The 17,142-nt window shown below is 50.5% G+C and overlaps 1 protein-coding gene across 2 annotated transcripts in view; it reads right to left on the bottom strand.

The window, feature by feature from the left end:
* The window catches only part of gcgra (glucagon receptor a), a 191,954-nt gene that overhangs the window by 35,225 nt on the left and 139,587 nt on the right, over nucleotides 1-17,142 (bottom strand). The window contains exon 2 of one of the 2 annotated variants that reach the window (XM_072483670.1): nucleotides 8,699-8,856. The exons of the other annotated variant lie outside the window; for it this stretch is intronic. Within the exon in view, the coding sequence (XP_072339771.1) occupies nucleotides 8,699-8,752 (54 nt within the window). The 5' untranslated portion in view covers nucleotides 8,753-8,856. The remainder of the gene's footprint in view (nucleotides 1-8,698; nucleotides 8,857-17,142) is intronic. 2 annotated transcript variants of the gene reach the window in all.

The following is a 17,142-nucleotide window of genomic DNA, read 5'->3' as shown; positions in this document are numbered from 1 at the left end:
GAGTGATCACCATGGGGAGAGTGATCACCATGGAGGGAGTGATCACCATGGAGGGAGTGATCACCATGGAGGGAGTGATCACCACGGAGGGAGTGATCACTGTGGAGGGAGTGATCACCATGGGGAGAGTGATCACCATGGAGGGAGTGATCACCATGGAGGGAGTGATCACCACGGAGGGAGTGATCACCATGGAGGGAGTGATCACCACGGAGGGAGTGATCACCATGGAGGGAGTGATCACCATGGAGGGAGTGATCACCATGGAGGGAGTGATCACCATGGAGGGAGTGATCACCATGGAGGGAGTGATCACCATGGGGAGAGTGATCACCATGGAGGGAGTGATCACCATGGAGGGAGTGATCACCATGGAGGGAGTGATCACCATGGAGAGAGTGATCACCATGGGGAGAGTGATCACCATGGAGGGAGTGATCACCATGGGGAGAGTGATCACCATGGAGGGAGTGATCACCATGGAGGGAGTGATCACCATGGGGAGAGTGATCACCATGGAGGGAGTGATCACCATGGAGGGAGTGATCACCACGGAGGGAGTGATCACTGTGGAGGGAGTGATCACCATGGAGGGAGTGATCACCATGGGGAGAGTGATCACCATGGAGGGAGTGATCACCATGGGGAGAGTTATCACCATGGAGGGAGTGATCACCATGGGGAGAGTGATCACCATGGAGGGAGTGATCACCATGGAGGGAGTGATCACCATGGAGGGAGTGATCACCACGGAGGGAGTGATCACTGTGGAGGGAGTGATCACCATGGGGAGAGTGATCACCATGGAGGGAGTGATCACCATGGAGGGAGTGATCACCACGGAGGGAGTGATCACCATGGAGGGAGTGATCACCACGGAGGGAGTGATCACTGTGGAGGGAGTGATCACCATGGAGAGAGTGATCACCATGGAGGGAGTGATCACCACGGAGGGAGTGATCACCACGGAGGGAGTGATCACCATGGAGGGAGTGATCACCATGGAGGAAGCCAAGACGTTTTGCAGGAGGGGTTGTTATGGGGACGGGTGGGATCACTTGAGATGTGGAGGAAAGATCAGCAAAGGCCTGGAGGAAAGTGATAGTGGACACAGGGGGAGCGCGTGTGGAGAAGAGGGGTTGGGAGAAATGGTGATTGGGGTTGGGAAGGTGTGAATTTAACCCCAGTCACTCATTAGCACTTTGAAGGGATGTTTGGCCGTTCCTTCACTGTCGCTGGGTCAAAATCCTGGAACTCCCTCCCTAACAGCACAGTGGGTGCACCTACACCACATGGCCTGCAGCTGTTCAAGAAGGCAGCTCACCGCCACCTTCTCAGGGGCAATTAGGGTTGGGCAACAATGCTGTGCCTAGCCAATGACACACATCCCGTGAAAAAACAAACGGTGCACTGCCGGTTTTACACTCGGTTTCATATTACATCAAAGTCACAGACTGGATTTCCTGCCGAGTTTACAGATGCACTTCCACTGTACGACGGAGAAATGTCGAGCGTTATTTAGAAGCTGTGGTATTGACAAAGGTATGTTACACACAAAGGTTGCGGTTTCTGTCCATCAGCAGCTCATTCAGATGATGTTGAGTTACAATTCCCCCTTCCCACCCTCTACCCTCTCTCTCTCTCACTCTTTCTCTCTCAATTCAACGTTATCAAGTCTCCTGTAATTAAAGTCTAAACATTTCTCCTTCACCATCACTCTCCCTGCTCGACAGGAGACAGGCACCACCTGGGCCAGACTGGGAGGACCACAGTGAGGCAGGTCCCGGGACAGTGCTGACATTCTGATGAGGAGAAGCAGGGTACACAGTGGAATGGTATTAATCGCCCTCAGCCAAGAGAGGATGAACATTTCACAACTATTCCATGGTATATTGTACGCTGTCCAAAGCTTTTAAACGCCATCACCGCACACTTGTGGAGAACATCCCAGTGAACATTTACACCGTGCGTCTGGGTCACACAGGGCTCTCTCATTATAGGGATGGCAGTCATGGTCGGCAGTCATGTTTTTTGAGTCCGGTCGCCCAGGCAGGTAATGAGCAGATGCTCTTCATCAACCTGAAATATTAACTCTCGTTTCCCTCTGTATAATTGCTGCCTGAATTACAGAGTTGTTGCCAGTATTTTCCATTATTATGTCAGTTTTACAGCTCCCGTGTATTTTGCTTTTCACAGAATCCCGATATGCAGAAGGAGGGCATTGGGCCCATCGGGTCAGCACTAGCCCTCTGAAAGAGAACCCCACCCAGGCCCCCATCCCGTAACCCCACCTAACCTGCACATCCCTGGACACTGAAGGGCAATTTTATCATGCCCAATCCACCTAACCTGCACATCTTTGGATGGGGGAGGGAACCGGAGCACCCGGAGGAAACCCTCGCAGACAAGGGCAAACTCCGCACAGATAGTCACCCAAGGCCGGAATTGAACGCGGGTCCCTGGTGCTGTGAGGCAGCAGTGCTAACCACTGTGCCACCGTGGTGAATACAGGCGTGGTGTGCCCAGGCAGACACTCCAGTGCAGTACTGAGGGAGTGCTGCACTGTCAGAGGGTCAGTACTGAGGGAGTGCTGCACTGTCAGAGGGTCAGTACTGAGGGAGTGCTGCACTGTCAGAGGGTCAGTGCCGAGGGACTGCCGCACTGTCAGAGGGTCAGTACTGAGGGAGTGCTGCACTGTCAGAGGGTCAGTACTGAGGGAGTGCTGCACTGTCAGAGGGTCAGTACTGAGGGAGTGCCGCACTGTCAGAGGGTCAGTACTGAGGGAGTGCCGCACTGTCAGAGGGTCAGTACTGAGGGAGTGCTGTACTGTCAGAGGGTCAGCACTGAGGGAGTGCTGCACTGTCAGAGGGTCAGTACTGAGGGAGTGCTGCACTGCCAGAGGGTCAGTACTGAGGGAGCGCCGCACTGTCAGAGGGTCAGTACTGAGGGAGTGCCGCACTGTCAGAGAGTCAGTACTGAGGGAGTGTTGCACTGTCAGAGGGTCAGTACTGAGGGAGCGCCGCACTGTCAGAGTGTCAGTACTGAGGGAGTGCTGCACTGTCAGAGGGTCAGTACTGAGGGAGTGCTGCACTGTCAGAGGGTCAGTACTGAGGGAGTGTTGCACTGTCAGAGGGTCAATACTGAGGGAACATAAGAACTAGGAGCAGGAGTAGGCCATCTGGCCCCTCGAGCCTGCTCCACCATTCCATGAGATCATGGCTGACCTTTTGTGGACTCAGCTCCACTTTCCGGCCCGAACACCATGACCCTTAATCCCTTTATTCTTCAAAAAACAATCTATCTTTATCTTAAAAACATTTAATGAAGGAGTCTCAACTGCTTCACTGGGCAAGGAATTCCATAGATTCACAACCCTTTGGGTGAAGAAGTTCCTCCTAAGCTCAGTCCTAAATCTACTTCCCCTTATTTTAAGGCTATGCCCCCAAGTTCTGCTTTCACCCGCCAGTGGAAACAACCTGCCCGCATCTATCCTCTCTATTCCCTTCATAATTTTATATATTTCTATAACATCTCCCCGCATCCTTCTAAATTCCAACGAGTACAGTCCCAGTCTACTCAACCTCTCCTCATAATCCAACCCCTTCAGCTCTGGGAGTGCTGCCCTGTCAGAGGGTCAGTACTGAGGGAGTGCTGCACTGTCAGAGGGACAGTACTGAGGGAGTGCCACACTGTCAGAGGGTCAGTACTGAGGGTTGCTGCACTGTCAGAGGGTCAGTACTGAGGGACTGCCGCACTGTCAAAGGGTCAGTACTGAGGGAGCGCTGCACTGCCAGAGGGTCAGTACTGAGGGAGTGCTGCACTGTCAGAGGGTCAGTACTGAGGGAGTGCTGCACTGTCAGAAGGTCAGTACTGAGGGAGCGCTGCACTGTCAGAGGGTCAGTACTGAGGGAGTGCTGCACTGTCAGGGGGTCAGTACTGAGGGAGTGCCGCACTGTCCGAGGGTCAGTACTGAGGGAGTGCCGCACTGTCAGAGGGTCAGTACTGAGGGAGTGCTGCACTGTCAGAGGGTCAGTACCGAGGGAGTGTTGCACTGTCAGAGGGTCAGGACTGAGGGAGCGCTGCACTGTCCGAGGGTCAGTACTGAGGGAGTGCCGCACTGTCAGAGGGTCAGTACTGAGGGAGTGCTGCACTGTCAGAGGGTCAGTACCGAGGGAGTGTTGCACTGTCAGAGGGTCAGGACTGAGGGAGCGCTGCACTGTCAGAGGGTCAGTACTGAGGGAGTGCTGCACTGTCCGAGGGTCAGTACTGAGGGAGTGCCGCACTGTCAGAGGGTCAGTACTGAGGGAGTGCTGCACTGTCAGAGGGTCAGTACTGAGGGAGTGCCGCACTGTCAGAGGGTCAGTACTGAGGGAGTGCGGCACTGTCAGAGGGTCAGGACTGAGGGAGTGCCGCACTGCCAGAGGGTCAGTACTGAGGGAGTGCCGCACTGTCAGAGGGTCAGTACTGAGGGAGTGCCGCACTGTCAGAAGGTCAGTACTGAGGGAGTGCTGCACTGTCAGAGGGTCAGTACTGAGGGAGTGCTGCACTGTCGGAGGTTCCGTCTTTCCGATGAGGTATTAAGCCGAGTCCCTGTCTGCTCTATTGTCGGTTTTCTGGTCCCAGATATATTTTCTCCCAATCTCTTCCCCTTAATGTCATGAAAGTTTTGGCCCATCAACTTCCAAATTGCAGGGCACGCAGTCCCAGTTTCTAAACCTGCCTCCCAATCTAACCCTTGGCTCTTAGAAAGCTCTACAGACAGTTTTACTATTCTCCCTCAGCTCTCTAAGATGCTCAAGATAAATGCCAACCTTGCCAACAATACCCACATCCCAAGAATGAATGTTAACAAAAGAACCCATTGACACGGGGTCTGTGATTGCACATTCCATTGTTAACCGGCATTGGAGGAACATTGTCAGACCCTCAACACAAAAGCACAGGTTCACAAGACGCAAGGGGTTGTTTTCGAGTCCCATCAATTTACATGGGGAAGGGGGGGTTGGCAGAGTGGTATTTTCACTGGACTAGTAACGCTGGATCCAGGGTAACGCTCTGGAGGCCTGGGTTCAAATCCCACCACGGCAGAAGGTGAAATTTGAATCTAATAAAGTCTAATGATTAAACCATTGTCAATTGTTGCAAAAACCCTTCCAGGAGAGGGGAGGAATGGTCTGCCTACATGTGACCCGTTAGGAATGTGGGAAGTTAACGAGATTAAGAGTGAACTGGAGATGAAAACAAAATAACAGACAAGTAACAAGACTACTAGGCACTTAGAGGAATAATGAGATGCGATTTGCCCAGTAACAGGATTAGCAGGAGGCGAGAGACATTGAGATGCGAATGGCCATACAGAAACATTGTTTATCAGGGGTCAGTGGGGCTATATAAATGATAACTTCTAACGGCAAGGAATTTGAGCAAGATAGATAGCAGAATCCAATGAGGGGAATATCAAAGAGACTGAACAATATAATTGCGAGCAGCCTCATTGGGAAGGAGGCGAGTTCTCCATCTAACAGTCAGACAGGCCACTTCCATCTGTGATCTGAGCCCAGGAGGCCTGTTCCAGCTAACATTTAGAGCCATGGCAGATTGCAGATATTCTCCTCTAAAATACCCAGTTTTGTGCCATCGCTGAACCAGGAAGAGACATTTTCCCAGACGTGGTCACCTAAGCAGCATCGTGTAGTAATGGTGAACTGGATCTGACCTCCAGCTTTCCTAAAATTGGATGTTGCTTGGGAAATGGGGGGTCTCAGTGAGTTCAGGGAACGTGGGTATATTTTGGGATCAAGAATTAACTTCAGATGACATGGTTTATTTAGTTATTCATGTACTCAAGTGGCAGAGAGTATAACAGTCTTTCGTCGTGTGTTTTTTTTTACTTTAATAAATATTCTTCATTAATTGTTTACACAACGGCAAATATACGCCACTCGGCACCAGTGTTTCACGTTATCTTTCAAGGTTTTGAGACACTCTCGCCGGTAATATCAGCAGGATTCTTAACAAAGTTGGGGGCTCTTGCCCGAGATTTTAAAAGCATAATTCCTTTTGGGGCGTGGGGGATTTGAGACTTTTTAAACGTAATGAGAGTGAGGGATGCGTGGAAACAAGTGAGAGTGTTCTTTAAATAAAGAGACTGCAACGATGCTCTTGTTTCAGCCCAGGCTTATTTAGAAGTAAAAAAAGATAACCTCAGCAAATTTGAAAAAATGTACCAAAAGTAAACTGATGGAATTGGCAGATAAATTGGAATTCGGATTATCTATAGATTATCATAGAATTTACAGTGCAGAAGGAGGCCATTCGGCCCATCGAGTCTGCACCGGCTCTTGGAAAGAGCACCCTATCCAAGGTCAACACCTCCACCCATTCACCATAACCCAGTAACCCCACCCAACACGAAGGGCAATTTATCATGGCCAATCCACCTAACCTGCACATCTTTGGACTGTGGGAGGAAACTGGAGCACCCGGAGGAAACCCACGCACACACGGGGAGAACGTGCAGACTCCGCACAGACAGTGACCCAAGCCGGAATCGAACCTGGGACCCTGGAGCGGTGAAGCAATTGTGCTAACCACTGTGCTACTGTGCTGCCCCACATAGAGGCTCAGAAAGCTGAAGTAGTAGAAAGCATGGCGACCCTTTTCACTATACAAGCGGGTTCAGACAGAGCGAGCTCAGGAAGAAAGCTGTTCAAGACATGAACCTAGCGGGCAGATGTTCAGATTTGTGCACACACTTACAAACTTTGATGAAAGGGACATCGAGGTATTTTTGAACGCCTTTGACAAAATAGCCAAACAGATGAAATGGTCACAAGATTTCAGGATGTTGTCCGTACAAAGTTACCTTGTAGGTAGGGCGAGGAAAGTCTGCGTGTCTTTGTCAGAGAGCAGATCTGGGGAATGTGAGATGGTGAAGAAAGTTCTTCTGAGTGCTTGTGAGCTAGTGCCGGAGGCTTACACACAAAAGTTTCAAAGTACAAGAAAACAGTTTGGACAGACACATTTTGAATTTGAAAGGGTTAAACAAAGTAATTTTGATAGGCGGGTGAAAGCATTAAAAATATCAGAAACCTATGAGGCCCTCGGAGAAGTAATTCTGTTGGAAGAGTTGAAGGACTTGTTACCGACAATGATAAGGACTCGTGTGTACAAACAAAGAGTTAAAACTGTAAGACAATCTGCGGAGCTTGCTGCTAACTACGAATTGGTTTATAGGTCAAAGCCTTTCTCTCGACACTCTTTTACATCTGAGAAAAAGGCGTAAGGGCAGCACGGTAACATAGTGGTTAGCACAATTGCTTCACAGCTCCAGGGTCCCAGGTTCGATTCCGGCTTGGGTCACTGTCTGTGCGGAGTCTGCACATTCTCCCCGTGTGTGCGTGGGTTTCCTCCGGGTGCTCCGGTTTCCTCCCACAGTCCAAAGATGTGCAGGTTAGGTGGATTGGCCATGATAAAATTGCCCTTAGTGTTGGGTGGGGTTACTGGGTTATGGGGATAGGGTGGAGCTGTTGACCTTGGATAGGGTGCTCTTTCCAAGAGCCGGTGCAGACTCGATGGGCCGAATGGCCTCCTTCTGCACTGTAAATTCTATGATAATCTATGATGAAAGATAGAGAATGGGAAGTGCAAGAAAAGACAGTCAAGCAAGAGAGGGAGTGGTCGAAGGAAGCTTCACCTCAAAGTGAAAAAAGACCATGCTGAGGTGACAGGAAAAATGAGGAAGGTTAGATGCTTTCATTGTAATAATCTGGCCACACCAGGTCAGTATGCTGGGGTTCACGGAAAGCCGGTTGGAGTAAAAAATCTTAAAACGGGAAATATTAAATCAGAAGCTCGAAAACAGGAGGAGCAGGTTGGATTTATACAGAATAAAATAGCAATAAAAATGTGTGACCAAATGGTAGAGGGGCAGAGTGACCAGCAGGTGGCTGATGTGTGTGCAAAGGTCAAGTATTTCCATGTGGGCGGACTAGAACAGGGAAAGATATTAAAATCTTAAGAGATACAGCCACAAAGCAATCGCAAATGTTGTGGGATAAAGATATTTGTTGTCCAGAAGGGATATTGAGGGAAGAGGTTCTGATCGGCAGCATTCATGGTGAAACAAGAAAAATTCCTTTGGTAAAAATAAACTTAAAGAGTGGCTAGAAGATGGGAGAGGTGGTTGTAGGAATGGTAGAAATGTTGGCCATTGCAGGGATTCACTTCATTCTCGGGAAGACATAGCGGGATCACATACAGTAGTGCTGCCTACTGTGGTTGAACAGCCAACAGAAAACCCAGACACAGGGAAATTGCAAACGGACCATCTGCGGGGTGGGGGTTCCTGATTGTGTAGTGATGACATCATTGGCTCAGAAGATCAGACAAAAAAGAGGGAGGGATAGTGAACACAGGGTGAGTCAAGGGAGACCAGGTTATCTGATATTCCAAATAGTTATACACTGCTAAGAACCAATGTTTCATAGTTAATCTTTGGGGTTTTGAGACACTCTTGCAGATAAAATAAGTGGGGTTTCTAACAGTCCTCTGAAATGGCAAGTCACTCAGTTCAAGGGAAATTAGGGATGGGCAATAAACGCTGGCCCAGACCGCGACGCCCACATGCAATGAACAGAGGAAAAACAAGTTTGCAATAACCAACCTGGGCAGCTTCGGGTGAAGTTGATATTCTTACCTGAAAATTCATGGACAAAGCTACAAGGAGAATGAGGAATCGAGCCTGTGACATGCCTCTGCAGTGCTGCCAAAAATCATCGGTGCGGGTGGAACCTCCTGCAAGGCTCAGCGCTCACATGGAGCGGCCGAAGGTACGATAGGTGCTAGCCCGGCCTCCTGAAACAAAGGAGGTCACAGACAAACTCTATCTGTAGAGAATACCAGGAGCAGCCAACCATGGTGACCACAACACACACCGTCAATCCAATTGATAAACCTTGAGCAATTCTTGAACTATCTTTGATGAAGATCGAGTCCTATTATGTCCGTATTTGAGGGGAGGGTTGACCCATGCATAAGGAAGAAGGAGAGATGGGGGTAGGGCAACGATTACAGAATCATTGATTCTCTGCTGGCTCTGTCAAAGAGCAATCCAGGTATTTCCTGCTCATTCCCCACATCCCTTCAATAGTTTCCCCTTCCCTCAAGCTGAGAACTAGGCTTCCCATATCCAGAGGGGTACAAGGCAGATAAAGGACATGCTGGTGGCTGTTTCCCATTGCTTGTTTTCCCTTGAGGAATGAGTTAGTGGCCCGAAGCTGCAGTTTGAGGGCCATCACCCCGTGTCAAGAATCTCCCCTACTCTGACCGGCAGCCAGAGGAATGTTGTAAGGAACGGCCGGTTGACACCGAACCATGTTTGGCCACATTCAGGAGACATTGGGCCGGGATTGTGCAGCCCTTGCCGCTCGCAGGATTCTCCAGGCCCACCAGTGTGAACGGAGATGTCCATGTCTAGCCGGCCGTCACCAGGGAAACCCATGGCCGTGGGAGGGTGGGTTTCGAAATTTCCGGCCTGTAGTGGGATGCGAACCCAGATCTTTAGGTCCAGAATTAAGGACACGACCCATGGCACCTGCTTTCCCCTTCAAGCATTTCACCAATTTCCTTTTGGTGGTTACCAGTGAATCTGCTTCCAGCACCTTTGCAGGCAACTTCCTGATCAAAACAGCTTGTGACCGGGAAGTATGTTTTCCCCATGTCAGGCATGGTTCTTGTAACAATCACCTGAAGGTGGTAATTAGAGTAAACAGGAGGAGGTATTTGTAGGTTATAAACACTGGTTCAGAGCTGCAGATTCTACACAGTCGAACTACAGTCGCAAGAGATAAGAAAAGCAAAATACTGCAGGTCATAGAAGAATGACAGAATCATAGAATCGGTGCAGTGCAGAAGGAGGCTATTCTGCCCATCGAATCTGCACCGACCCTCGGAAAGAGCGCCCAATCTTGGCCCAATCCCCCACCCGATCCTGATGACGCCACCTAACCTTTTGGACACTAAGGGACAATTTAGCACGGCCCATCCACCTAACCTGCAGATCTTTGGACTGTGGGAGGAAACCGGAGCACCCTGAAGAAACTCACGCAGACACGGGGAGGACCTGCAGACTCCGCACAAGCAGTGACCCAAGCCGGAATCGAACCTGGGATCCTGGCGCTGTGAGGCAGCAGTGCTAAACATTGATACTGGGATCTGAAACAAGAACAGGGGATGCTGGGAAAGCTCAGCAGGCCTGACGGTGTCTATGGTTTCCACATTCTTCTTTCAATCCTGATGAAGAGTTAGTGCACCCGAAACGTTAACCCTCTGTCTCTCCTGATGGGTGCTGGGTTTTTGCAGCTTTTTCTGTTCTTGGTCCAAGTTGTGACACTTTAGTAAACTCACAATATTTTTACATGGTGAATCTACAGCCCCTATGATCCCGTATGGTATGATCTGTTCATCCACCTCTCCCCGCACCCCCTGCAATCCCCGCCACTCCCCACCGACCCCACAACCGTTGGTCCTTCATGGTATGAACTGCCCCCATCACGATTGAGGGGATAAGTTAATTAATTCGGGCAAACCAACTGGTGTTCCCTGTGAGACCCTCCTCATATCCTGGAGGAAAGGGAATGCAGTGCTATTGTGAACACAAGTTTAAATCAAAAGTTTCTTAAACCACATTTCATTTTCTGTTAGCACATGATTATCAGCAGGGGGAACATCCTGTTATCTTAATAATGGATCATTGAAAAGGTTATAGTTACTCTCAAACAAGGATATGACAGAAACATGTTCGAACAGGCAGAATCTATGCACCATGCACTGCGCTGTAGTCAGGCATTGCTTGCATGGGGCGCACTGGATAATGAAGGTCCCCAGCTCTGAACAACAACAATCTCTTTCCCAGTAATCCCATTTCAGTGCAATATCCGGTTTGCAGGCACAAAGCTGTGTGTGCGCGTGGGGAGGGGTGTTGGTAATGGGCGGATCATGTCACCCACGAGGAATGACAGCTGGAGGTCTGAGCATTGGGCAATGCAACACCATAGAAAAATTCAGCAGTTCCTCACATATGTTTGTAGCAGAGCGAATTGATTCTGAATTGAGGTCTTGCCTCGTTCATGACAACGGTATCTCCGTTTCATCAATACTTCATCAACTGGCAGATGTCCCCGAGCCAGAGGTGAACTTACACGTTTCGGGATCCCGCGCTCTCCCACTTTACGGGCCCCACATCATGCCCCGTCTCCTGGTGACGTGGCCGCCAACCCCAGTGACGTTGAGCCCCCACCGCCCCTCCTCCCCCACACCCCCTCCATGACATTGCGCCCCGGCCCAATGACGTTGTCCCCTACCCAGAATGATGTCAATGCCCTCCTGACGGCGCCCCACCCTCACGCACAGAGTGGCACAGTGGTTAGCACTGCTGTCTCACAACACCAGGGGCGCGGGTTCATTGCGGTCTTGGGTGACTGCGTGGAGCTTGCACGTTCTCTCCCCGTGTCTGCGTAGTTTTCCTCCGGGTGCTTCGGTCTACTCCCACAGTCCAAAGATGTGCAGGTTAGGTGGATTGACCATGATAAATTAGTGTCTTAAAGGGTAGGTGTGGGTGCAGGGACAGGGTGGAGAGCCTCGTTTGGGTGCTCTTTCAGAGGGTCGATGCAGACTCGATGGGCCGAATTACGTCCTGTGCTCTCTTGGGATTATATGAATGCGAGACACAGCGACCCAAAGTCCCGCCCAGTCCGGTTGCTGCCCAGTCCTCTCACTCTCAGCCTGGCTGGACTCTGACCGAGTTGCCCCGCTCCGGCTCTCTCCGAGTCCCTGAGACACGGCGCCAGTGCTTGCCTGGCCTTAGCACCTCCTGACTGCTGCCCTGCTCACCTCTCACTCGGGTGGCTGGGCCTTGAGCCTCGACGGGCCGCGTGGGCCCCTGGCTGGCTTCCTGGATGCTGCTGCTGGCTATCTGGCCTGGTGGCCTCTGTGCTGTTGGCTGGTTGCCCACCTGCCCTCCTCAGCCCTGGCCTGGAGGTCGCGAGTTGCCTCACTGCTCCCTTCAACTGCAGTTAGCCAGCGCCTCCTCCTCACCTCGCTGAAGGCTTCGCAGGCCCTCACCCCGTTGTCGGACCGCTGACCTCACCTTTGCCCCAGGCTGCCCACCAGACCCAATGCCAGAGGCTCGGCTGCCTTTTACTGAATGAAAGTTCAGAAACTTCACACCAATTCCGGAGAACCGTGTCTGAACCGTTCTGAATCTCCGCCACCTCCCAACGTCCGGCTAAAGGGGAGTCCATCAACCAGAGCCCGACGATGTTCTGTATCGCCAAATTTAGAGCTACCAAGGCTCTGATTGGTGTTCCCATTGTGTTCTCACCAGAACACCTACCTCTTTACGCCCCCCCCCCCCCCACACCTCCCCACCATTGGCCAGGGCCCCCGTGTGTTTCATTGAAAATCAGCCTCTGCCTCAGGCCATGAAAGGCGCTATAGAAATGCAGGTCATTTATTTATGTTGTTGAGGGAGCAGAGACAGCGACGGGGCAGCACGTATTCTGGTAAAACTGCTGCCCTGCTGCACTAACCACTGATAAGTCACAATTGTTACGGCGCAGTAAGAGGCCATTCGGGCCATTGTCTCTGCACCAGCTGTTCAGACGAGCATCGTGACTTAGTGTCACTCCCCTGTCCTTTTCCCCGTAGCCCTGCGCATGGTTTCGATTCCAGCAATCACCCAATGCCCTCTTGAATGCCTCAATTGAACCTGCCCACACACACTTCCAGGCCGTGCATTCCAGACCCCAACCACTCGTCTGAAAAAAGTTTGCTTCTTTTGCAAATCACGTTAAATCTGTGCCCGCTCGTTCCTGATCCTTTCACCAGCGGGAACAGTTTCTCCCCGTCTACTCTGTCCAGCCCCCTCATGGTCTTGAACGCCTCTCTCCAATCTGCTCTCAGCCTTCTTCTCTCCAAGGAGAACACTCCCAACCTCTCCAATCTATCCCCATAACCGGAGTTTCTCATCCCCGGAACCATTCTTGTGAACCTATTCTGCACCCTCTCCAATGTGTTCACATCCTTCCTGTAGTGTAGGGCCCAGAACTCTGCACAATATCCCAGCTGGGGTCAAACCAGTATCTTGTTCAATTTCAGCAAGTGATTCCTTCATTAGCCTGATTGCATTTCCAACTCTGTTCGCCCGGTTGCTGTCGCCTCTGTGTAAACAGAATCCAAGCTGGCTGGTGAAGCAGAAACCAAGACATGGAGCTTTACTCCATTGACAGACTATATTGTCTTCTTCAGTCTTAGTTCTCAGCTATTCCAGCCAGTGTCCCAGTTATCCCCGATAGGAATTCAGAAGGATGCAGGGGGATCTTATAGAAACATATAAAATTATGAAGGGAATAGATAGGATTGAAGCAGGGAGGTTGTTCCCACTGGCGGGTGAAACTCGAACTCGGGCTTAGCCTCAATGTAAGGGGGAGCAGATTGAGGACTTCCACAGGGCCGGGAAGGTTTTGTGTATTGAGTGGAGTTATAGGGCTGCAGCATCGAGAAGCACCCGCTATTTAACGGCACTTTGATGTTTGTTTTGGAAGCGTGCCCCAATCTCCCCCACCCCCACCTTTCAGCTCACCCCCCCCCCCCCCCCCCCCCAACCTCAGGAAGGCCGCTGGGAACAGCCCCTCACCCATTCCCCTCCACCTGGTAAAGCCCCCTCCCGGGCCCAATTCCTGGCAGTGCCAAACTGGCCACCCTGCCACTACCAGGGTGGCGCTGCCAGGGTGGCACTGCCCAGGTACCAGGGCTAAGGTGCCAGAGGGGCTACCGGGGTGCCTCCCTGCCCTGTCGTGGACCACCCAGGGGTCCCTAATTGGCCTGCGAGATTCCCCCAGATGCCATGACGACTGGCCCATGACTGTGAACGGCCAGCATTGAACTGCGCGCTGGCGAGGTCTCCCAGGCGCGGCCGTTAGGTCTTGGGCACCAGGAGAATCCTGCAAACACATATTTAAATGAGGCTAATTTATGATTTAAATATGCAGATACGGACCACACCCTGTAAGGGCGAGATCCAGACCGCGATGTCTCGGGAGATTTTGTTAAGTCTCGCGAGCATCTTGAGCATCGCAAATCCCACGAGAGGCCTCTCACGAGATTCAACGGCCTCGTCCCAACACCAAGTCGGGCGCCCATTGCATTCATTCCACTGATGAACACAGCACTCAGTTTAACTGCCCAGTTTTAAAGATGGGCTTGATCATGACTATAAAAAAATTAATTTACTTCAGTTAGAATCTAACAAGACCGTTCAGATGCTGGGTGACCAGCTCCATGCCTGTTTCTAGTTTACTGATTTCCAATATCGCTGGCTTGGGTCCTGGCTTTGATTCTCAACACCACAAGCAAAGGCCACAGAGAGGACACGGACTTATTGGAACGGGAACAGGGACGAGGGATCCCTGTCACATGTTCCAGCGGAGAACACTGAGCGGAAATGTGGCAGAGATGTTCAAAACCATGAAGGGTTATGTTTGGCTGAATAAGGAGAAATTGTTTCCAGTGACAGAAGAGTTGGTAACCAATGGACACAGATTTCAGAGGAATGCGAAAGAAAATGAGCGGCGGGCTGAGGAGAGATTGTTTTATTCAGCGACTGGTTAAGACTTGGCGGGCACGGCCTAGCAGGTGGAGGGAGGTGTTTTGTTACCTGTGTGGTAGGTAACATGTGCTACTCAATCCTTGGTTAGTGATGAGGTCTTCTGAATCTCGATGAGGAAGATTCGAACTCGTCCAGTAGTAACAAAAGGTTTATTGAGTAACTACAACAATATTTACATGAGTTCTTTACTTTAACTTTGATACTAGTGATAAGGTTAACAAGATCTAACTACGGTAACTATACGTAACTCCACTAGCCATCCGAACTTGTCTGCTATTTCCCTGGTCACAGTGCACCCGAGAGAGAGCCCAGAGACCCAATGTGGTTGCCTTTTATATCCCTGTTGGTCCGGCCCTCTAGTGATCATGTGGTGCTACTGATTACACATTAACCCCTTGTGTACATGCACATGAGTTCACTACAGAAGGTTCTTTCAGAACCTTGGTAACAGTAACTTACAGAAAAGAATTGGATAAATACTTGACGGGGGAGTATTAGCCGGGCGAAAGGGGAGGAAAACTAATTGGACAGCTCTTTCCAAGAGCTAGAATCTTTGCGTGCCGTGTGACATAGAAGCAGGATAGGCCTTACAGCCCATTGACTCATTCCCACCATTCAACAGAATGGTTGTACTTGTCCATGAACTCCACTGTCTCACCCTATCGCCTCGATTTCCTTCGTGTCCAAACATCTACCGATCTGATATTGAATATATTCACTGACTGAGCACCCACGACCCCCTGAGGTAGAGATTCACCACCACATTTCTTTTCAACTCAGTCCTAAATGGCCAAACCTTATCTTGAGGCTGTGACCGTGTTATTCTACACCCTGCTGCCTTGGAAAACAGATTTGCAGCATCTGCCCGGTTAAACCTCTCTAAGAATCAGGGGCACTTCCACGAGATCACCTCATTCTCCTAAATTGCCGCTCGACTCACATTCTCCCCACAGGACAACCCCATCCTCCCAGGAATCAATCTAGTCAATCAACCGCTGCACTCCCTCCAAGACTATTATATATCCTTCCGAAACCTGCTAGCTCTGCTCCAGGAGAAGTCTCACCAAAGCCCTGTACAATTGCAGCAAGACTTTCCTCCAATCCCCCTCGGGGGGGGGGGGGGGGGGGGGGGGGGGGGGAGAAATAGCAACGCACTACCTGCTTCCCTAATTTCCGACTGTACCTGTAAGTTGATGTGAGAGCCCTCACTTGACCCATGGGAACACCACAATTGATCTCTCCGTGGGACTCGTGGGCTATGAGATCCCCCGCTAATGGGCGGCGGCCCGTCCAGCTCGGACTCGTCAAGCCGCCTTATAAAAGCCGGCCCAGACAGGGACCGCCGTGATCGGTAGCCCCGGTTGGGGTTTTGGATTGTAGGCCGTGCTGCAGCCTTTACTTTATGCTGGTTTATTGAATACGGTTTAGCTTACCTTCTCGGGCTACCTGAGCTTTTACAGTTAATCTCCAGCGATACATGCACAAGTGACATCTACATCACTCTGAATGCCTACATTTACTACACCCTCGCCTTTTAAAACATCTTCTTCTTTTCCATTCTCCCTACTCAAGTGGATAATTTCACACTTCCCTGTGGTGATATGCATCGCTGTAAATACAGGGGTTAATGTAAATACACTAAGACTAAATAAACACTAGAGGGAGCACCAGAGACATCATGATACACAGACATTCAACCAATAGGTCAGTAAGATAGGACACGACCAATGGGCAGTCAAGATACACCCAGAGGTGACACTACCACAAGGGGGCTACCCATATAAAAGGACAGGGCGCACATGCTCTTTCTCTTTCCATAGCCGACACTCAGAGAGAAGGACAGGGGCAGGTCAGGGAAGCATCACACCCACCGCATGGATTAGAGCAGACTGGTTAGTTAGATCGAGTTACTATAGTAAGATTAGCAGGAGAGTCAAACCCATGGAGGAGAATTGTTCACTGTTCAATAAATGTGCCCAAGTAGGAGAATTGTTAACTATTCAATAAATGTGTTAAATCTATCTCCAAGTCTGAACCTTCCTTTGTCAGAGCATACATCAAGGAAGCAGCTTCTGCTACATGAAGAAGCAGAACACAACATTCCCCACAGTATATTGCATCTGCCACCTGCTCGCGCAGACACTTAAACCCGGTTTATATCCTTTGCAGCCTCTTTGTTTACTCTGTGACCTGAAATAAACCAATAAAAAGGACCCCGACAGTATTAGCCTTGTAATTAAGATGTCCTCAACATGCAATCAGCCAGATGCCAATTGCAGTAGTGACTGGAGTCTCTGTCGGGCCCTGCCCTGCCAGCACACTTGACTACAGGTGGTTGAGTCATTTTCTATCAGTTAAAATGCTTAACCGCAGCCAGGGGAGAACAGATGGAGCCTGCTCCCAGTCCAAGCTGATTCCTGCTGGGAAGCTCACAGTCTGCCTTAGCCACACAAACACAGGTCAATTGGTTCCTG

The sequence above is a fragment of the Scyliorhinus torazame genome, chromosome 18 (assembly GCF_047496885.1).
Source record: "Scyliorhinus torazame isolate Kashiwa2021f chromosome 18, sScyTor2.1, whole genome shotgun sequence".
Classification (NCBI taxonomy): domain Eukaryota; kingdom Metazoa; phylum Chordata; class Chondrichthyes; order Carcharhiniformes; family Scyliorhinidae; genus Scyliorhinus; species Scyliorhinus torazame.
The sequence above is the reverse complement of the archived record's forward strand: the minus strand, read 5'-3'. Positions and strand labels throughout refer to the sequence as shown.